At 40.2% G+C, this 23234-nt stretch overlaps 1 protein-coding gene across 1 annotated transcript in view; it reads left to right on the forward strand.

Annotated features, from left to right (window-relative positions):
- JAK2 (Janus kinase 2) overlaps positions 1–23234 on the forward strand; it is a 737012-nt gene that overhangs the window by 567920 nt on the left and 145858 nt on the right. The window contains exons 9-11 of the mRNA XM_053702553.1: positions 5638–5749; positions 17226–17412; positions 18809–18936. Coding sequence (XP_053558528.1) covers positions 5638–5749; positions 17226–17412; positions 18809–18936 — 427 coding nt within the window. The remainder of the gene's footprint in view (positions 1–5637; positions 5750–17225; positions 17413–18808; positions 18937–23234) is intronic.

Below are 23234 nucleotides of genomic sequence, written 5' to 3' on the forward strand. Positions count from 1 at the left end.
ATACCCCTCCTACTTCCCTCTCTCCCAGTAGTTATTTGCCTTGTCAACAAGGAGCAGGCAATAATAGAGGATGTTAATTCCGGGATTTTCCTAAATGGATAGTTCATTAAAGAGAGGGCTGCAATAGAGTACTGCTGTGCAAAGTAAATCATCTTGTTAGAGTTGTTGGGATAGCAAGCCTCACTGAAATGTAAGCTCCATGTGTTGCACTCAGTGCAGGGTAACCACACAGCAGGACCACTGGCAGGCTTGCATTTAGTGTATTGTAGAAAGTGTTACGTCCCATTACTAGAGGATCTCACTATCCCTCTAACCAGACTGTTTACTAAAGTGTTTCTGTTCTCTGTCTTAGTTCCTCCTGCAAAAATAGTATTGGAACTCCATTCCCATGCATTCCCGCTCGACTTGACCCCTGCTTTTTTTATTATAAAAAAGCTACATGGGTGGTGCATGCTTGCAGTGGGGTGTACTCTTGTAGGTACTGAGATAAGCACCACACACATGGGCGTCCACAGAATTTTTTCTGTGAGGGGGGCAATAAAGTGAAATATGCCCAGAAAATAAAGGTACACTGTTAAAATTTGGTGGGTGTGGAAATCCCCCTACATGGCTCATAGCACACACAGAGGAGGGGGACATGCCCTCATGCAAAACTCACTCCCCACCATTGTACATTGTATGCTGGGAACTGCAGTGGCACAATACTGGGAGGGAAATAGTTATGAATGTTATGTAACTCCCAGAATACTGTGCTTCTTCCTCTAAAATTGAGCTGAAAGAAAAAAATAGACATTCAATTGTCTTTTTTTATGCAGTTTGTACTTCAGGTGGGGAGGAAAATTTGTGGATGCCCATGTCCACTCACATGTTCGCAATCTTGCACCTAGATTATGAGTTTTGCGTTAGAGACTATGTGGTGCTTACGAGCAGTTTATGCTCACCGCTCACTTACAGACAGCGCTGGTATTACAGGTTTTTACAACCCAGACAAGAAGTGAGTGTTGAGCAAAATTTTTCTCCTTACCGCACTCCAATACCAGCGCTGCTTACGTTAGCGGTGAGCTGGTGTAACGTGCTCGTGCACGATTTCCCCATAGGAATCAACGAGGAGAGTTGGCTGAAAAAAAGTCTAACACTTGCAAAAAAAGCAGCGTAAAACTCCGTAACGCAGCCCCATTGATTCCTATGGGGAAATAAAATTTATGAACCCCGAGTCTAAACACTGCTAATCTTACACTTATTAACCCCTAATCTGCCGCCCCCGACATCGCCGCAACCTACATTATATTATTAACCCCTAATCTGCCGCTCCGGACACCGCCGCCACCTACATTATACTTATGAACCCCTAATCTGATGCCCCCAACATCGCCGACACCTACATTATTTTTATTAACCCCTAATCTGCCTTCCCCAATGTCGCCGCATCCTACCTACACTTCTTAACCCCTAATCTACCTCCCCCAACGTCGCCGCCACTATAATAAACATATTAACCCCTAAACCGTCGCACTCCCGCATCGCTAATCTGCCGCCCCCAACATCGCCGCCACTATTCTAAATTTATTAACCCCTAAACCTAAGTCTAACCCTAACCATAACACCCCCTAACTTAAATATAATTTAAATAAATATAAATAAAATTACTATAATTAACTAAATTATTTCTATTTAAAACTAAATACTTACCTATACAATAAACCTTAAGCTAGCTACAATATAACTAATAGTTACATTGTATCTATCTTAGGGTTTATTTTTATTTTACTGGCATGTATTTATTTTAACTAGGTAGAATAGTTACTAAATAGTTATTAACTATTTAATAAACTACCTAGCTAAAATAAATACAAAAGTACCTGTAAAATAAAACCTAACCTAAGTTACAAAAACACCTAACACTACACTATAATTAAATTAATTCCCTAAATTAAATACAATTAAATAAATTAGCTAAAGTACAAAAAAAAACTAAATTACAGAAAATAATAAACAAATTACAAGATTTTTTAAACTAATTACACCTAATCTAATCCCCCTAACAAAATATAAAAGCCCCCCCCACAATAAAAAAGCCCTACCCTAAACTAAATTACAAATAGCCCTTAGACAAACAAAATAAATTACAGAAATACAACATTAACGTCAAACAAACACCAATTATTCATTGAAAATCCATAATAACAAAAATAAAAGCCTTGTTTTTTGTATTTTGAAGAGTTTAGAAAAGAAGTAGAGGAGGAAGAGAAGAAAGATTGTCATTAATCACATAAATCCAATGTTACATGTTTCACCTGTAATTGTGTTTACAATATTTTTACTTTCAAATTATATTAAAGGGACACAATAGTCGAAAGATTACATGGTGTAATTCATTAGAGCATATCATTTTGAGGCTAACGACCCTACACTACTGTGTGTTTAACCACTGCAACAGAGTTATTAGACTGCTGCTTCCTAGCCTCTGAGGTGGTGGTCATAAAATATTCCAATCTAATTTTTCAGGATAATTGACAAGCCTTACTCTTGCACAATTGGTTGTGTGAGAGCAGGAGGCAGAGCTGGACAATAGATTGCATGTGCAATCTTATACCCTGAAAGTGAATACTGCTTTGCTTGCCTTAAACATAGGAAGACAGGTTTCCTGTCTGGGAACATTGTGTGTAAGCAATTCAATAAATGGTATTTTATGTGTTAAATGGGACACATGCAAACTTGTGTTGCCTGGTTGATTACACAAGAAGAGAAATGCACAATTTGATTTTTCATTTTATGCTGTGAATTTAATATATTTTATAATTTCATTTTATGGTGTTAAGATCAATAGTGTGATCTGGAGAAGAGAGCTTATAATTTGGGACAGATTTGTCAAAGGGACAGATTTATTTAGATTTATGTGGCGTATCTGAATCCCCCCCAAACTTTTACGACCGTGGAGATTGAGAGCCACTGCTTGTGCTTCATTCGCTGCACTTGAGCAGGGTGCATCGTTGCCTTAGTGTGAAATGATAAAACTGGGGACGCAATGCCAGACAGACAAGGGCAAAGATGTCCTCCCCTGTCCACCGGACTTTGATAAATCTGACCCATTGCGTCACTCATAGGGTAACTGTATGCCCTACACTATAGCTATGAGTTGCTATATTTTGCTGTTTTCAGAAAGATAATTTATTGAATCTATCTACTTTTAAATATATGAGTTTATTAGATTTATGTTAAAAAATATTTCTGTACACTTTGTGAGATTGCTTCCTATGTGGTTGTTTTCTGTATAATTACTGACCTTATACCTTTTAATTATCAGCAATTTACCTGCTTTCCTTATAAGATGTATTGCCATTTAATTGCACTCTACACAAATGTATAGAGCTAACTAATATATTGAGTCCGCTATTTATTATTTTTAAGAGCTATGGATTATTATTTGTTTATAGTAATATAGATAGATATAGAATATTCCAAAACAAGCCATAAAGGGACATGAAGCACAAAACTTTTCTTTTATGATTCAGATAGAGAATACAATTTTAAACAACTTTCCAAATTACTTCTATTATTTAAGTTGCTTCCTTCTGTTGTTATCCTTTGGTGAAAGGTTTATCTAGGAAAGCTCAGGAGCAGCAAAGAACCTAGGTTCTGGCTGCTGATTGGTGGCTGCATGTATATACCGATTGTCATTGGCTCACCCATGTGTTCAGTCAGCAACCAGTAGTGCTATGCTGCTCATTCAACAAAGCATACCAAGAGAATAAAGAAAAAATGATTATAGGAGTAAATTAGAAAGTTGCTTAAAATTGCCTGTTCTATCTAACTCATGATAGAAAAAAATGAGTTTCACATCCCTTTAAGTAAAATGTTTACATCTGCTGATTGTATCTGGTTGTATTATATGATTTTAATTTTAATTCTCAGACCTGAACAAGCACATTACTGACTCCTCAAGGCTAACCCTGCTCACATATTTGCCCCTAATTAGCTTTAACAGATGACAACTGCAAAACATTGTATTTTATACTAACATTATGCCCATGGCTAGCCTTGTTGTCTGCACACTAAACCCCAGATTGTAAAAACAATGTTAATTTGTTTTAAAAATATGTAAGCTTGGCTGATGTTATTCTATAACCCCACAACAGAAATGCCTTGAAATTACAAGGGCTTTACTGTACTTTTAATTTGTGTCATACAAGCCACTGTTGACTCTCTGAGGAAGTGTGGTGTTTGAATGCTTGTGCACAGGGCACTCTGCTACCAAGGCACACCGAATAATGTTTAGTTTGTACTCAATGTAAGGCGCTATAGAATTTGCATTTTACAATGTGTTATATGAAGCATTTTGGGACTAAAATAAGATAACATTTAGACAGTGTCCTTAATTTAATGAACTGTCATTAAACTTGTCAGGAACTTGGAAATAATAAGAAACCTAGAATTGTCACTTAATTTCTTAAAGATAACTTGCATTAGACAACTTTTACATATGCTCCTAATCATACAACATATGCTCCTAATCATGCAACATATGCTCCTAATCACGCAACATATGCTCCTAATCACGCAACATATGCCTAATCATATAACATATGCTCCTAATCACGCAACATATGCTCCTAATCACACAACATATGCTCCTAATCACGCAACATATGCTCCTAATCACGCAACGTATGCCTAATCATATAACATATGCTCCTAATCATGCAACATATGCTCCTAATCACGCAACATATGCTCCTAATCACGCAACGTATGCCTAATCATATAACATATGCTCCTAATCATGCAACATATGCTCCTAATCATACAACATATGCTCCTAATCATGCAACATATGCTCCTAATCACGCAACATATGCTCCTAATCACGCAACATATGCCTAATCATATAACATATGCTCCTAATCATGCAACATATGCTCCTAATCACACAACATATGCTCCTAATCACGCAACATATGCTCCTAATCACGCAACATATGCTCCTAATCACGCAACATATGCTTAATCATATAACATATGCTCCTAATCATACAACATATGCTCCTAATCATGCAATATATGCTCCTAATCATGCAACATATGCTCCTAATCATGCAACATATGCTCCTAATCATGCAACATATGCTCCTAATCACGCAACATATGCTCCTAATCACGCAACATATGCTCCTAATCATACAACATATGCTCCTAATCATGCAACATATGCTCCTCATCACGCAACATATGCTCCTCATCACGCAACATATGCTCCTCATCACGCAACATATGCTCCTCATCACGCAACATATGCTCCTCATCACGCAACAGATGCTCCTCCTCACGCAACAGATGCTCCTCCTCACGCAACATATGCTCCTCCTCACGCAACATATGCTCCTCCTCACGCAACATGTGCTCCTCATCACGCAACATGTGCTCCTCATCACGCAACATGTGCTCCTCATCACGCAACATGTGCTCCTCATCACGCAACATGTGCTCCTCATCATGCAACATGTGCTCCTAATCACGCAACAAATTATTTCATAAAAATTTGGGAGAAACGTTAATTTGATTTGATGTTTATTATTATTATTATTATTATATTATTATATTAATTTTCCTGTAACTTTTATTTTATCCTTTATATTCCAGGATGGAGTTTGCGATTAATAAGCTAAAAAGGGCTGGTGGCCAGAAAGGACTCTTCATTCTTCGATGCAGCCCTAAAGAATTTAATAAATACTTTTTGACATTCTCCATTGAGGTAATTATTTGAAGTGGCATGAAAATAAAAATAAAAAGATGGTTTAATTGCACTTTAATAGCTGTTAGAATGTAGTCATATACCACAAAAACATGGTATATAAAAATCACAACACTAAGAGTGCAATCATGAGTCACTACTTGACCATGGTTGGCTCCTTACTTGCAGGGTCCTAACATAGAAGGAAATCCCTTGGGTTATTCTTATTAAAAAGAAATTCTCCTAAAGGGACATTGTAATGTAAATGTTTCCTCTTTTCTTTAATGTGTTCCCAATGATCTGTTTTACATACTGGAGTGTATAAAACAGTTTATAAATAGCTCCTTCACCTTATTTTTTAAATGATGCTGTTGAAACTGAAACCACCTCCTATACTGAAAATACTTCTCTATAGAATAGTATTCTCTATAGAAAAGCTAGGTAAACGAGAGACAGCAATCAGGATTCAGTAGGGGGTGGAGGGGATAGGTAATAATATTTTTCCTTTCAATTGCTCTCTATAAGTATTGGCTATTGTGTAAAGGCAGATAGATAAGAAATGGAGGTTGTAATGTATAGAGAGAGCAATCAGATTAGTAGGTCTGCTATTTCTGCAGGCTCAGTCCATTTATAATAGGCATGTTCTTGAGAACAATGTATTGAGTCTTCAATCAACAAAAACAGCTGTTTATATACAAACATAAGTGTAAAGAAACACTCTCCCATACATTTTATACTCTTACTGCAGTTACTATAACAAGTTATTGGGAACTCATTAAGGGGCACCCAGTTTTACAATACAATGTCCCTTTAAGGTCCAGGGGGAATCCTCCTGAGATATTACAGTTCTCCCTTCCCTCCTGGAATATTGTACTTTATATCCAAAGGTAAGCACCCACTTGAGTCACTTTTCTGATGCCATTGAGCCACACATTTTAAAATATCTACAAAAAGTAGTTCTTTGCTTCTGCACTTGTTATTTGTTTAGGGAATTTTATATATGTGCCCCCCTCCCACCCCTTATTTTGTAAGGTTTAACAATCCTCAAATGTTGTCAGATATCATGTCTTATAAGGATAATCCTGATTTCTCTTGTAAGGTGTATCCAGTCCACGGGTTCATCCATTACTTATGGGATATTCTCCTTCCCAACAGGAAGTTGCAAGAGGACACCCACAGCAGAGCTGTCTATATAGCTCCTCCCCTAACTGCCACCCCAGTCATTCTCTTGCAACTCTCGACAAGAAAGGAAGTATCAAGAGATATGTGGTGACTTAGTGTAGTTTTACCTTCAATCAAGAGTTTGTTATTTTTAAACGGTACCGGCGTTGTACTGTTTTACTCTCAGGCAGAAATTAGAAGAAGAATTCTGCCTGGAGGTTTGATGATCTTAGCGGTTTGTAGCTAAGGTCCATTGCTGTTCTCACACATAACTGAAGAATATGGGAAAACTTCAGTTGGGGGAACGGTCTGCAGATTACCTGCTTTGAGGTATGTTCAGTATTTTTATTTCTAGAGAGATGAATAAGTTCTAGAAAATGCTGACAGAGCCTTGTGTATTTGAGGTAAGCCTGATGCAGTGATTTAACAGCGACTGGGATCATGCTTACAAAACAGGGTAATGCTCATGTTAATATTCATATTACTTAGTGACAAAACGTTTACATGATTTCATAAATAGGACTTTTTTTCTCTGAGGGAGATAAGTCTTTATTTGGGGCCTAGTTTCCACATGGCTAGTCAGATACTCCTAGGAGTATTTTCTTAAGGCCCCTCTGACATCCAGTACATGGTGGGAGGGGCCTATTTTAGTGCTCTAACTATGCAGTTTTAATTCAGACTGAGACATCCAGCTTCCCTAGAGGAGTCCTCTAGCATCTGAGGACCATTTCAAAGGGGTTATTTCTGCACAAAATCGTATTTGAGGGCAGGTAGGAGCCTCAGCAGAGCTGTGGCAAGGTGCTCAATTGACTTTTAACGTTTTTTAACGTTTTTCAATCCGGTTTGGGGCCTAAGGGGTTAATCATCCATTTGCAATTGGGTGCAATGTTGCTTTAGTCCCTTACTCACACTGTAAAAATTTCAAAGACTTTACTGTATTTTTACACTGTTTTGCAGTTTAAGTGCTAGTTTTTTTCTCTTAAAGGCAGAGTAACGTTTTTGTTTAATTGCTGTTTCACCTTTATTAAAGTGCTTTCCAAGCTTGCTTGTTTCATTACTAGTCTGTTAAACATGTCTGACATAGAGGAAACTCCTTGTTCAATATGTTTAGAAGCCATGGTGGAACCCCCTCTTAGAATGTGTACCAAATATACTGAAATTTCTATAAACTATAAAGATCATATTATGGCGCTTAAAGATTTATCTCCAGGGGATTCTCTGACTGAAAAGAAGGAGATTATGCCATCTAACTCTCCCCATGTGTCAGAACCTATAACTCGCGCTCAAGTGACGCCAAGTACATCTAGCGCGTCTAATTCTTTTACCTTACAGGACATGGCGGCAGTCATGAATGCTTCCCTCTCAGAGGTATTCCCCAAACTGCCAGGGCTACAAGGAAAGCGAGACAGCTCTGGGGCTAGAACTAATACAGAGCTTTCTGACGCTTTAATGCCTGTGTCCGATATACCCTCACAATACTCAGAAGCCGAGGCAGGTGAGCTTCTATCTGTGGGTGACATTTCAGACTCAGGGAAGGCGTTACTTCAGTCTGATTCTGAAATGACAGTATTTAAATTTAAGCTTGAACACCTCCGCTTATTGCTTAGGGAGGTTTTAGCGACTCTGGATGACTGTGACCCCATTGTGGTTCCAGAGAAATTGTGTAATATGGACAAATACTTTGCAGTGCCTGTTTACACTGATGTTTTTCCAGTCCCTAAGAGGTTTTCGGAAATTATTACTAAGGAATGGGATAGACCAGGTGTGCCGTTCTCTCCCCCTCCTGCTTTCAAAAAGATGTTTCCCATAGATGCCACCATACGGGACTCGTGGCAGACGGTTCCTAAGGTGGAGGGAGCAGTCTCTACCCTAGCTAAGCGTACAACTATCGCCGTCGAGGACAGTTGTGCTTTCCTAGATCCTATGGATAAAAAATTGGAGGGTCTCCTTAAGAAAATTTTTATACATCAAGGTTTTATTCTCCAGCCTCTTGCATGCATTGCCCCAGTTACTGCTGCAACAGCTTTTTGGTTTGAGTCTCTTGAGGAGGCTCTACAGGTGGAGACCCCGTTACACGATATTCTAGACAGGATTAAAGCTCTTAAGTTAGCTAACTCCTTTATTTCTGACGCCATTTTTCATTTAGCCAAGCTAACGGCTAAGAATTCAGGTTTTGCCATTTTGGCGCGTAGGGCGCTATGGCTTAAGTCCTGGTCAGCAGACGTTACTTCAAAGTCTAAGCTTCTTAACATCCCCTTCAAGGGACAGACCCTATTCGGGCCCGGTCTGAAGGAGATCATTTCTGATATTACTGGAGGAAAAGGTCACGCCCTTCCTCAGGATAAGTCCAATAAGTTAAGGACCAAACAGAATAATTTTCGTTCCTTTCGAAACTTCAAGAGTGGCGCAGCTTCAGTTTCCTCTAATGCAAAACAAGAGGGAAATTTCGCCCAGTCCAAACCAGTCTGGAGAGACCTAACCAGGCTTGGAACAAGGGGAAACAGGCCAAGAAACCTGCGGCTGCCTCTAAGACAGCATGAAGGAGTAGCCCCCGATCCGGGACCGGATCTAGTGGGGGGCAGACTTTCTCTCTTCGCCCAGGCTTGGGCAAGAGACATCCAGGATCCCTGGGCATTAGAGATTGTTTCCCAGGGATATCTTCTGGACTTCAAAGCTTCATCTCCAAAGGGGAGATTTCATCTCTCACAATTATCTGTAAACCAGATAAAGTGAGAGGCATTCTTACGTTGTGTTCAAGACCTACTGGTTATGGGAGTGATCCACCCAGTTCCTAGGGAGGAACAGGGGCAGGGCTTCTATTCAAATCGGGTTAGCCATGGCACCAAGAATCTTTACGAAGGTTCTAGGGTCCCTACTGGCGGTTCTAAGGCCACGGGGCATATTGGTGGCTCCTTACCTAGACGACATTCTGATACAGGCGTTAACTTTTCAAATCGCCAAGTCCCATACAGACATTGTTCTGGCCTTTCTAAGGTCTCACGGGTGGAAGGTGAACGAAGAAAAGAGTTCTCTCTCCCCTCTCACAAGAGTTTCCTTCCTAGGAACACTGATAGATTCAGTAGAAATGATTTTTTTTCTGACAGAGGTCAGGTTATCAAAGCTTCTAACTTCCTGCCGTGCTCTTCATTCCACTTCTCGGCCGTCAGTGGCTCAGTGTATGGAAGTAATCGGCCTAATGGTAGCGGCAATGGACATAGTTCCGTTTGCCCGCCTACATCTCAGACCACTGCAACTTTGCATGCTCAATCAGTGGAATGGGGATTACACAGATTTGTCCCCTCTGCTAAATCTGGATCAAGAGACCAGGGATTCTCTTCTCTGGTGGTTATCTCGGGTCCATCTGTCCAGGGGAATGAGTTTCCGCAGGCCAGAATGGACTATAGTGACGACAGATGCCAGCCTTCTGGGCTGGGGCGCAGTCTGGAACTCCCTGAAGGCTCAGGGTTCGTGGACTCAGGAGGAAGCCCTCCTTCCGATAAACATTCTGGAACTGAGAGCGATATTCAATGCTCTTCAGGCTAGCTGCGGTCAGGTTCATCAGATTTCAGTCGGACAATATCACGACTGTAGCCTATATCAACCATCAGGGGGGAACAAGAAGCCCCCTGGCAATGTTGGAGGTTTCAAAGATAATTCTATGGGCAGAGTTTCACTCTTGCCATCTCTCAGCGATCCATATCGCAGGAGTAGAGAACTGGGAGGTGGATTTTCTAAGTCGGCAGACTTTTCATCCGGGGGAGTGAGAGCTCCATCCGGAGGTATTTGCCCAGCTGATTCAACTATGGGGCAAACCAGAACTGGATCTGATGGCATCTCGTCAGAACGCCAAGCTTCCTTGTTACGGGTCCAGGTCAAGGGATCCCCAGACAGCGCTGATAAGATGCTCTAGCAGTGCCCTGGTCCTTCAGCCTGGCTTATGTGTTCCCACCATTTCCTCTCCTCCCTCGTCTGATTGCCAAGATCAAGCAGGAGAGAGCTTCTGTGATTTTTATAGCACCTGCGTGGCCACGCAGGACTTGGTATGCAGATCTGGTGGACATGTCATCCCTTCCACCATGGACTCTGCCGCTGAGGCAGGACCTTCTAATCCAAGGTCCATTCAAACATCCAAATCTAATTTCTCTGCGGCTGACTGCTTGGAGATTGAACGATTGATTTTATCAAAACGTGGTTTCTTCGAGTCGGTCATTGATACCTTAATTCAGGCTCGAAAGCCTGTCACCAGGAAAATCTATCATAAGATATGGTGTAAATATCTTCATTGGTGTGAATCCAAGGGTTACTCATGGAGTAAAGTCAGGATTCCTAGGATATTATCCTTTCTCCAAGAAGGATTGGAGAAGGGATTGTCAGCTAGTTCCTTAAAGGGACAGATTTCTGCTCTGTCTATTCTTCTGCACAAGCGTCTGGCAGATGTTCCAGACGTTCAGGCGTTTTGTCAGGCTTTAGTTAGAATCAAGCCTGTGTTTAAACCTGTTGCTCCGCCATGGAGTTTAAATTTAGTTCTTAAAGTTCTTCAAGGGGTTCCGTTTGAACCTCTGCATTCCATAGATATCAAGCTTTTATCTTGGAAAGTTCTGTTTTTGGTAGATATGTCTTCGGCTCGAAGAGTTTCAGAGTTATCTGCCTTACAGTGTGATTCCCCTTATCTGATCTTCCATGCAGATAAGGTAGTTTTGCGTACCAAACCTGGCTTTCTTCATAAGGTGGTATCTAACAATAATATCAATCAGGAGATTGTTGTTCCGTCACTGTGTCCTCATCCTTCTTCAAAGAAGGAACGTCTATTACACAATCTTGACGTGGTTCGTGCTTTAAAGTTTTATTTACAAGCTACTAAGGATTTTCGTCAAACATCGGCATTGTTTGTTGTCTACTCTGGACAGAGGAGAGGCTAAAAGGCTTCGGCATCTTCTCTTTCTTTTTGGCTGAGAAGCATAATCCGTTGAGCTTATGAGACTGCTGGCCAGCAGCCTCCTGAAAGAATTACAGCTCATTTCACTAGAGCAGTAGCTTCCACATGGGCTTTTAAAAATGAGGCCTCTGTTGAACAGATTTGTAAGGCGGCGACTTGGTCTTCGCTTCATACTTTTTCTAAATTCTACAAATTTGATACTTTTGCTTCCTCAGAGGCTATTTTTGGGAGAAAGGTCTTGCAGGCAGTGGTGCCTTCCGTTTAAGTTCCTGCCTTGTCCCTCCCTTCATCCGTGTCCTAAAGCTTTGGTATTGGTATCCCACAAGTAATTGATGTACCCGTGGACTGGATACACCTTACAAGAGAAAACAAAATTTATGCTTACCTGATAAATTTCTTTCTCTTGTGGTGTATCCAGTCCACGGCCCGCCCTGTCACTTTAAGGCAGGTGTTTTTTATTTTTAAACTACAGTCACCACTGCACCCTATAGTTTCTCCTTTTTCTTGCTTGTCTTCGGTCGAATGACTGGGGGTGGCAGTTAGGGGAGGAGCTATATAGACAGCTCTGCTGTGGGTGTCCTCTTGCAACTTCCTGTTGGGAAGGAGAATATCCCACAAGTAATGGATGAACCCGTGGACTGGATACACCACAAGAGAAAGAAATTTATCTGGTAAGCATACATTTTGTTTTTGCATCCCTTCTGGAATCAACCTTCTAGTAAATCTTACCTAAATGTTTTTAATCAGAGTTGATAGGAACAATTTAATGAAGCATAAGTATTAAATCCTAGTATTCTTGTTCACTTTGTTATGCTATGGTGCATAGGAAGTATAAATAGAGATACTTCCCCAGATTCACTATTGCTCTTTCTAGGGTACTTCCTCTGAGTGCTCTAAGAAAAGCATAAAGCTATATACTTTTTTAACTGGCTTAAGCAAGAAAGAAAGGGTTATTTGTGATTTCTGGGAGGAATTTTTATTTATTTCAATTGGAAGAAACTGATTCATTGGCAATTAAATATTTTCTTTCCTAAGATATGGAGAGTCCACGACGTCATTCAATTACTAGTGGGAATATCACTCCTGGCCAGCAGCAGGAGGCAAAGAGCACCACAGAAAAGCTGTTAAGTGTCACTCTACCAATAATCCCCAGTCATTCTCTTTGCCTCTGTCAATGGAGGAGGTGAAGTTTGGTGTCTGAAGAAATGAATTCCTTTTTTTGAGTACTTTTCCCTGCAAGCAAAGATTTGGGTTTAGCTGAGTCCACGTCAATCTCTTCAGTAGAATAGTGGTGGCTTTTAAGCATTAAGGAAGTTGTGAGGTAGCCCTTGCTTTGTTTCCTAACACATTGCTGCCCATGGTACAGAAAGCCAGAGTTGGTTACTCTGTTCTTTCTTTTTTCTACAGGTCTCTGTAGGGAGTATGTGTCCTTTCACACCGTAGGGCATTGTGGCTAAAATCTTGGTCAGCTGATGTTATCTCTAAGTCCAAGCTTCTGGCGCTTCCTTACAAGGATAAGACCTTGTTCGGACCTGGTTTGCCAGAAATAATTTCTGATGTTACGGGTGGAAAAGGGTCTTTTCTTCCTCAAGACAAGAAAAACAGACTCAAAGGACGTCAACGTAATTTTCGTTACTTTCGTAACTTCAAAAGTCTTCCTTTCCCTCTTCCAAGCAGGAGCAGTCCAAGTCTTCTTGGAAGCCCAATCAGTCTTGGAATAAGGGGAAGCAATCAAAGAAACCCTCAGCTGAGTCCAAGTCAGCATGAAGGATCGGATCAAGTGTGGGGCAGACTTTCCCTGTTTTGTCAAGCGTGTAGACGAGATGTCCCAGATCCTTGGGCTGTGGACATAGTATCTCAGGGTTACAAAATAGAATTCAAAACTTTCCCTTCCAGGGGCAGATTCCACCTCTCAAGATTATCTGCAGACCAGGTAAAAAAAGAGAGGCATTCTTGACCTGCGTTCAGGACCTTTCCTTCCTGGGAGTGATTGTTCCAGTTTCAGTAAGGGAACAGGGTCTAAGATTCTATTCAAATCTGTTCGTGGTTCAGAGAAAAGAGGGAACTTTTCGACCCATTTTAGACCTAAAGTGCCTCAACAAGTTTCTCATGGTACCGTCCTTCAAAATGGAAACCATTCATTCCATTCTTCCTTTGATCCAAGAGGGTCAGTTCATGACAACCATAGACCAGAAGGACACGTATCTTCATGTTCCCATTACAGGGATCATCACAAATTCCTGAGATCTGCCTTTTTAGACAAACACTTTCAGTTTGTGGCTCTTCTGTTTGGACTTTCTACAGCTCCCAGAATTTTCTCAAAGGTTCTGGGGGCTCTCTTGGCAGTGATTAGGTCTCAGGGAATTGCAGTGGTGCCATACCTGGATGACATATTGGTTCAGGCACCATCTTTTCAACAAGCAATCTCTCATACAGAGATATTTGTTGTCTTTTCTACGTTCCCACGGTTGGAAAGTGAATCTGGAAAAGAGTTCCCTTGTTCCAGCTACAAGGGTGATTTTCTTAGCAACCATAATAGATTTCCTATCTATGAAACTTTTTCTGACAGAGGTCAGAAAATCCAAAATTCTCTCCTCTTGCCTCTCTCTTCAGTCCACTGTTCGGCCATCAGTGGCTCAGTGTATGGAAGTAATTGGTCTGATGGTTGCTTCCATGGACATCATTCCCTTAGCTCGATGCTTCCATGGACATCATTCCCTTAGCTCGATTCCATTTGAGAGCTCTACAATTATGCATGCTCAGACACTGGAATTGAGACCATTCGGATCTGTCTCAGAGGATATATCTAGACCAGTCGACAAGAGACTCTCTCCCGTGGTAGCTTTCTCAGGACCATCTGTCTCAGGGCAAATGCTTCCGGAGACCTTCCTGGGTGATTGTGACCCCGAATGCCAGCATGCTAGGCTGGAGATCAGTCTGGGAATCGTTAAAGGCGCAGGGACTATTGACTCGGGAGGAGTCTGCTCTCCCCATAAACATCTTGGAGTTAAGAGCGGCTTACATCAACCACCAGGGAGGAACTCGGAGTTCCTTAGCCATGAAGGAGGTGGCACAGATTATTCAGTGGACAGAAGCTTACAATTGTTATCTATCTGCCATCCACATTCCTGGAGTGGACAACTAGCAAGTGGATTTCCTGAGCAGACAGACATTTCATCCCGGTGGGTTGGCTCTACATCCGGAGGTGTTCTCCAGTTTAACCCTCAAGTGAGGGGTGCTGGTGTTGGACCTGATGGCGTCTTGGCAGAATGCCAAGCTTCCAAGGTACGGTTCAAGGTCAAGAGATCTTGAGGCCGCTCTGATATATGCTCTAGCAGTTCCTAGGGATTTCAGTCTAGCATACCTGTTTCTTCCGTTTGCGCTCCTTCCACGAGTTATTGCTAGTTTCAAACAAGAGAGAGCATAGATAATTCTAATAGCTCCTGCATGGCCTTGCAGGATCTGGTATGCAGACCTAGTGAAGATGGCATGTTGGCCGCCTTGGAGGTTTCCTCTGAGGAAGGACCTTCTAACTCAGGGTCCATTCTTCCATCCAAATCTCGTTTCTCTGAAGCTGACTGCTTGGAGATTGAACGCTTAGTTCTGTCTCAAAAATCAGTCGGTCAAAAATGTACCATAAGGTATGGCGTAAATACCTTTATTGTTGTGAATCTAAGGGCTACTCTTGGAGTAGGATCAGGATTCCTAGAATTTTGTCTTTTCTCCAGAAAGGTCTGGAGAAAGGGTTGTCAGTCAGTTCTCTGAAAGGTCAGATTTCTGCATTATCTATTTTGTTACACAAGCGTCTGGCGGATGTGCCAGATGTTCAATCTTTTTATCAGGCCTGTGTTTAAATCTGTTGCTCCTCCTTGGAGTCTTAATCTTGTTCTTAAAGTTTTGCAGCAGGCTCCGTTTGAGCCAATGCATTCCATAGATATTAAGTTGCTATCTTGGAAGGTTTTGTTTCTTAGTGCTATCGCTTCTGCTCGGAGAGTTTCAGAACTCTCGGCTTTGCAGTGTGATTCATCTTACCTTATCTTTCATGCGGATAAGGCGGTTCTTTGGGGTTTCTTCCTAAAGTGGTTTCGGATAGAAATATTAATCAGGAAATTGTTGTTCCTTCTCTCTGTCCCAATCCTCCTTCTCATAAAGAATGTCTTTTGCACAACTTGGATGTTGTACATGCTCTAAAATTCTACCTACAGGTGACTAAGGATTTTCGCCAGTCTTCTGCCCTGTTTGTTTGTTTCTCAGGAAAGCGTAGGGGTCAGAAGGCTACTTCTACTTCTCTTTCCCTCTGGTTGAGAAGTATGATTTGTTCTGCTTTTGAGACTGCTGGACAGCAGCCTCCTGAGAGAATTACAGCTCATTCCACTAGGGCTGTCTCCTCTTCTTGGGCTTTCAAAAATGAAGCTTCTGTGGAACAGATTTGCAAGGCTGCAACTTGGTCCTCTCTGCATACTTTTTCCAAATTTGATACTTTTGCCTCGGCTGAGGCCTCTTTTGGGAGAAAGGTTCTTCAAGTGGTGGTGCCTTCTGTTTAGGTCTGCCTGTCTTGTTCTCCTCCCTGTTTATTCTGTGTCCTCTAGCTTGGGTATTGGTTCCCACTAGTAATTGAATGACGTTGTGGACTCTCCATATCTTAGGAAATAAAACTTATGCTTTTCTGATAAATTTATTTCCGGATATGGAGAGTCCATGACCCCACCCTTTATAAAGACAGTTTTTTTTTTACAAAAGTTCCGACACCTCTGCACCTTTGTATTATTCCTTTTCCATTTCCTTTCGGTCAAATGACTGGGGATTATGGGTAGGGGAGTGACACTTAAGAGCTTTGCTGTGGTGCTATTTGCCTCCTCCTGCTAGCCAGGAGTGAAATTCCCACTAGTAATTGAATGGCGTTGTGAACTCTCCATATCCGGAAAGAAATACATTTATCAGGTAAGCATAAATTTTGTGTTTTAACTTATAGGAAAAGTACATTTTTTTAGTGCATAAGGGAAGGGGTTTTAACCAATTATATTTGTGTTCTATGATCTAATTTTTGAAGATTGAGGTTACATAAAATTGTCTGGTGTAAACAGGTCTATGAACATCATTAAGAATTTTGATAATTTCCTTTTCATAGTAATAAAATAAAATGGCATCCAAAAATAATGTAGTTCTACATAGTTTGTCTGTGTACAAACCATGGGCAGGCTAATCACAAAGATCAAATATTTGCGTTGATGTGTAAAATTACTGTCTATTAATTTGGAGGAGGTCCTGTTCTGTTTTGAACATGGTATACAGGTTATAGGAATAGGACAAGGAAAAGAGTTAACATAAGTATATATTGTCTTCTATTTTTGTTTGTCCTTTACTTTTCCTTATTACATGTGTAATGTGTCTTCCTTGCAGCGTGAAGGTACTACTGAATACAAGCACTGCTTAATAACAAAAAATGTGAATGGAGAATATAATCTTAGTGGAGCCAAGAAAAGTTTCAGTACTCTCAAGGATTTGCTAAACTGCTATCAGAAAGAAACTGTTCGTTCGGATGGGATTGTATTTCAATTTAGCAGATGTTGCCCACCAAAACCAAGAGGTCAGTTGAGAAATTGGTCTTGACTGTTGTATAGCACTTGCTAATATACCATAAATATTTGTTTGCTTATTGCAGAACACAAATAAGATTTATGCACAAATAAGATTACTTGATAACTCTATTATTTCTAATTTATATCTGAATGACTGACAACTGGTATAAAAAAGAGTTTACAGGAGAACTTATTGTTGTTTGGAAAATTAGATTTACAAAATGGCTACATTCAAACTCAAAGAATAAGAACTTCTAATAATCCAAGATTCTCCTTCATTTAGTTAGTCCCAGTCTGTAAACATCAATGATGCCCATTCATACATGTATATGTTGCAGTAATATTAGTTTTATGTAATTCTGTTGCAAGAAATTCTTAATGAAATTTATGGTACTTTAGGAGGTGGGTACCATTTTGGAGCCAACAAGGTGTATGGGGCATATTTATCAAGCTCCATATGGAGCTTGATGCCCCGTGTTTCTTTTGAGCCTTCATGCTCGCCGGAAACAGAAGTTAGGAAAAGACCGTTGCTCCATAACCTGTCGATCTGGTTGACTGACACCCCCTGCTAGCAATTGGCCGCAAATTTGCAGGGGGTGGTATTGCTCCAGCAGTTCACAAGAACTGCTGGTGCAATGATAAATGCAGAGAGTGTATGCTGTCGGCATTTATCGATGTGCAGCGGACATGATCCGCTATATCCAATCATGTCCGCTCGCACCATCATAAATAGGCCCCTATATGTGGAGTGCTAGACATTTTCCTTGTTGGCCTCATGGTAGAGGCATTTCTGATAAATCACATATTACAAACTAGAATTAGAGTTACTTAATGGTAAAAAGTAGCTGAGTCTAACCTATGTAGACTATTATTATTATTATTATTCTTTATTTATAAAGCGCCAACAGATTCTGCAGCACTGTCCATGGGTACAAAGATAAAAGTACAGTACAATACAATACAAAATACATCAGACAAAGTTTAAGAAACAAATACAGGGGGAATTGAGGGCCCTGTTCCCTTGGGAACTTACAATCTAGATACCAAATTGTTTTTGTTTTTTTAAAGCCCTGAAAAGTATGCCAATTGTCATCTTAGTTTATTATTTATTGTAGTTCAATACATTTGTAAATTACATGTATATTAATAAAATATCATCTTATTGAATCAGACAATCAAGTGACAAAGGTGAAAATATTTTTTTCACAGCATCTACTTGGGTCACACATTCTGAGATTTCGATTGGCTGATAAAAAGTATGTGTGTAAAAGTTTTATTATATGTATTAACACAGAATTTAATTATAGTTGTTAAGAAGTTGCAATAAGAAGAATTGACTGATGAAACTACATGATTTTTTTTCTTCATTTTGTTATATTAATATAATTCTTGCCATCTTTACAGATAAATCAAATCTTATCATCTTCAGAAGCAACAGAGATTCTGAGATCTCTGCGTCTCCCACGATGCAGAGGCACAATAACATCAATCAGATGGTGTTTCATAAAATTAGAAATGAAGATTTGCTCACAGTAAGTTGCTAATATGATTGGTATTTAGATTTGTGGGCACTATTTAGGTATAAAGCACTGTTCCTTCTAAGAGTAGTTAAAAACTCTACTCTTTCTTTTTTTAAGAAGTCCTTTCTGATCCCTTTTATACATTTCTTTGTTTTCCTTTTCACTTTTCTCCCACTTCTCCATATTTGCTTCTTTCTAAATTTCCCGTTTTTCTGCTTCATTCATTACTTGTGGGAATTAAGAACCTGGCCACCAGGAGGAGACACCACAGCCAAAGGCTTAAATTCCTTCCCCATTCCCCTCATCCCCCAGTCATTCTTTGCCTTTCGTCACAGGAGTTTGGCAGAGAAGTGTCGGAAGATTCGGAGTAGTCTCTTATGGAGGGTAGTACTCTTCAAAATGGGACTAGAGTTTCAAGTAGCCCTGTCAGCCTTTCAGTGAGAGCATGGGTGAATGTTAGAGTCCGGAGATGCAGGGATAGTCATTCTGTGAACCCATCTCGACTGTTTAACAGCTACATTAGCAATCAGTGTTGACGAGTTTCGCTGCCTGCTTTTCTTCTCTCAAGTTCATGTCGGGAGCAATGCTACTACCCTGTTACACTTGAAAGGCCATATTCCTGTTCCACAGCGTTGATTCTGGTAAGATTGTTTCATTTATATATATATATATATATATATATATATTTGATAACGTAAGAAGACAGGGTCACAGTGTGGCTCATTTCTTTCATGTAATTAGCAAGAGTCCATGAGCTAGTGACGTATGGGATATACATTCCTACCAGGAGGGGCAAAATTTCCCAAACCTCAAAATGCCTATAAATACACCCCTCACCACACCCACAATTCAGTTTTTACAAACTTTGCCTCCGATGGAGGTGGTGAAGTAAGTTTGTGCTAGATTCTACGTTGATATGCGCTCCGCAGCAAGTTGGAGCCCGGTTTTCCTCTCAGCGTGCAGTGAATGTCAGAGGGATGTGAGGAGAGTATTGCCTATTTGAATGCAGTGATCTCCTTCTACGGGATCTATTTCATAGGTTCTCTGTTATCGGTCGTAGAGATTCATCTCTTACCTCCCTTTTCAGATCGACGATATACTCTTATATATACCATTACCTCTGCTGATTCTCGTTTCAGTACTGGTTTGGCTATCTGCTATATGTAGATGAGTGTCCTGGGGTAAGTAAGTCTTATTTTCTGTGACACTCCAAGCTATGGTTGGGCACTTTGTTTATAAAGTTCTAAATATATGTATTCAAACATTTATTTGCCTTGACTCAGAATGTTCAACTTTCCTTATTTTCAGACAGTCAGTTTCATATTTGGGATAATGCATTTTAATTTAACATTTTTCTTACCTTAAAAATTTGACTTTTTTCCCTGTGGGCTGTTAGGCTCGCGGGGGCTGAAAATGCTTCATTTTATTGCGTCATTCTTAGCGCGGACTTTTTTGGCGCAAAAATTCTATTTCCGTTTCCGGCGTCATACGTGTCGCCGGAAGTTGCGTCATTTTTTTTTTGACGTTATTTTGCGCCAAAAATGTCGGCGTTCCGGATGTGGCGTCATTTTTGGCGCCAAAAAGCATTTAGGCGCCAAATAATGTGGGCGTCTTATTTGGCGCGAAAAAATATGGGCGTCGCTTTTGTCTCCACATTATTTAAGTCTCATTTTTTATTGCTTCTGGTTGCTAGAAGCTTGTTCTTTGGCATTTTTTCCCATTCCTGAAACTGTCATTTAAGGAATTTGATCAATTTTGCTTTATATATATGTTGTTTTTTCTCTTACATATTGCAAGATGTCTCACGTTGCATCTGAGTCAGAAGATACTACAGGAAAATCGCTGTCAAGTGCTGAATCTACCAAAGCTAAGTGTATCTGCTGTAAACTTTTGGTAGCTATTCCTCCAGCTGTTGTTTGTATTGATTGTCATGACAAACTTGTTAAAGCAGATAATATTTCCTTTAGTAAAGTACCATTGCCTGTTGCAGTTCCTTCAACATCTAAGGTGCAGAATGTTCCTGATAATATAAGAGATTTTGTTTCTGAATCCATAAAGAAGGCTATGTCTGTTATTTCTCCTTCTAGTAAACATAAAAAATCTTTTAAAACTTCTCTCCCTACAGATGAATTTTTAAATGAACATCATCATTCTGATTCTGATGATTCCCCTGGTTCAGAGGATTCTGTCTCAGAGGTTGATGCTTATAAATCTTCATATTTATTTAAAATGGAATTTATTCGTTCTTTACTTAAAGAAGTACTAATTGCTTTAGAAATAGAGGATTCTGGTCCTATTGATACTAATTCTAAACGTTTAGATAAGGTATTTAAAGCTCCTGTGGTTATTCCAGAAGTTTTTCCTGTTCCTAATGCTATTTCTGCAGTAATTTCCAAAGAATGGGATAATTTGGGTAATTCATTTACTCCTTCTAAACGTTTTAAGCAATTATATCCTGTGCCGTCTGACAGATTAGAATTTTGGGACAAGATCCCTAAAGTTGATGGGGCTATTTCTACCCTTGCTAAACGTACTACTATTCCTACGTCAGATGGTACTTCGTTTAAGGATCCTCTAGATAGGAAAATTGAATCCTTTCTAAGAAAAGCTTATCTGTGTTCAGGTAATCTTCATAGACCTACTATATCTTTGGCTGATGTTGCTGCAGCTTCAACTTTTTGGTTGGAAACTTTAGCGCAACAAGTAACACATCGTGATTCTCATGATATTATTATTCTTCTTCAGCATGCTAATAATTTTATCTGTGATGCCATTTTTGATATTATCAGAGTTGATGTCAGGTTTATGTCTCTAGCTATTTTAGCTAGAAGAGCTTTATGGCTTAAAACTTGGAATGCTGATATGGCTTCTAAATCAACTTTACTTTCCATTTCTTTCCAGGGTAACAAATTATTTGGTTCTCAGTTGGATTCCACAGGATAAAAAATCTAAAGGTAAAAACAGGGCTAATAATCGTTTTCGTTCCTTTCGTTTCAACAAAGAACAAAAGCCTGATCCTTCATCCTCAGGAGCAGTTTCAGTTTGGAGACCATCTCCAGTCTGGAATAAATCCAAGCCAGCTAGAAAGGCAAAGCCTGCTTCTAAGTCCACATGAAGGTGCGGCCCTCATTCCAGCTCAGCTGGTAGGGGGCAGGTTACGTTTTTTCAAGGTAATTTGGATCAATTCTGTTCACAATCTTTGGATTCAGAGCATTGTTTCAGAAGGGTACAGAATTGGTTTCAAGTTGAGACCTCCTGCAAAGAGATTTTTTCTTTCCCGTGTCCCAGTAAATCCAGTAAAAGCTCAAGCATTTCTGAAATGTGTTTCAGATCTAGAGTTGACTGGAGTAATTATGCCAGTTCCAGTTCCGGAACAGGGGATGGGGTTTTATTCAAATCTCTTCATTGTACCAAAGAAGGAGAATTCTTTCAGACCAGTTCTGGATCTAAAAATATTGAATCGTTATGTAAGGATACCAACGTTCAAGATGGTAACTGTAAGGACTATCTTACCTTTTGTTCAGCAAGGGAATTATATGTCCACAATAGATTTACAGGATGCATATCTGCATATTCCGATTCATCCAGATCATTATCAGTTCCTGAGATTCTCGTTTCTGGACAAGCATTACCAGTTTGTGGCTCTGCCGTTTGGCCTAGCTACAGCTCCAAGAATTTTTACAAAGGTTCTCGGTGCCCTGCTGTCTGTAATCAGAGAACAGGGTATTGTGGTATTTCCTTATTTGGACGATATCTTGGTACTTGCTCAGTCTTTACATTTAGCAGAATCTCATACGAATCGACTTGTGTTGTTTCTTCAAGATCATGGTTGGAGGATCAATTTACCAAAAAGTTCTTTGATTCCTCAGACAAGGGTAACCTTTCTGGGTTTCCAGATGGATTCAGTGTCCATGACTCTGTCTTTAACAGACAAGAGACGTCTAAAGTTGATTGCAGCTTGTCGAAACCTTCAGTCACAATCATTCCCTTCGGTAGCCTTATGCATGGAAATTCTAGGTCTTATGACTGCTGCATCGGACGCGATCCACTTTGCTCGTTTTCACATGCGACCTCTTCAGCTCTGTATGCTGAAGCAATGGTGCAAGGATTACACGAAGATATCTCAATTAATATCTTTAAAACCGATTGTTCGACACTCTCTAACATGGTGGACAGATCACCATCGTTTAATTCAGGGGGCTTCTTTTGTGCTTCCGACCTGGACTGTAATTTCAACAGATGCAAGTCTCACAGGTTGGGGAGCTGTGTGGGGATCTCTGACGGCACAAGGAGTTTGGGAATCTCAGGAG

Source organism: Bombina bombina, chromosome 2 (assembly GCF_027579735.1).
Source record: "Bombina bombina isolate aBomBom1 chromosome 2, aBomBom1.pri, whole genome shotgun sequence".
Lineage (NCBI taxonomy): Eukaryota > Metazoa > Chordata > Amphibia > Anura > Bombinatoridae > Bombina > Bombina bombina.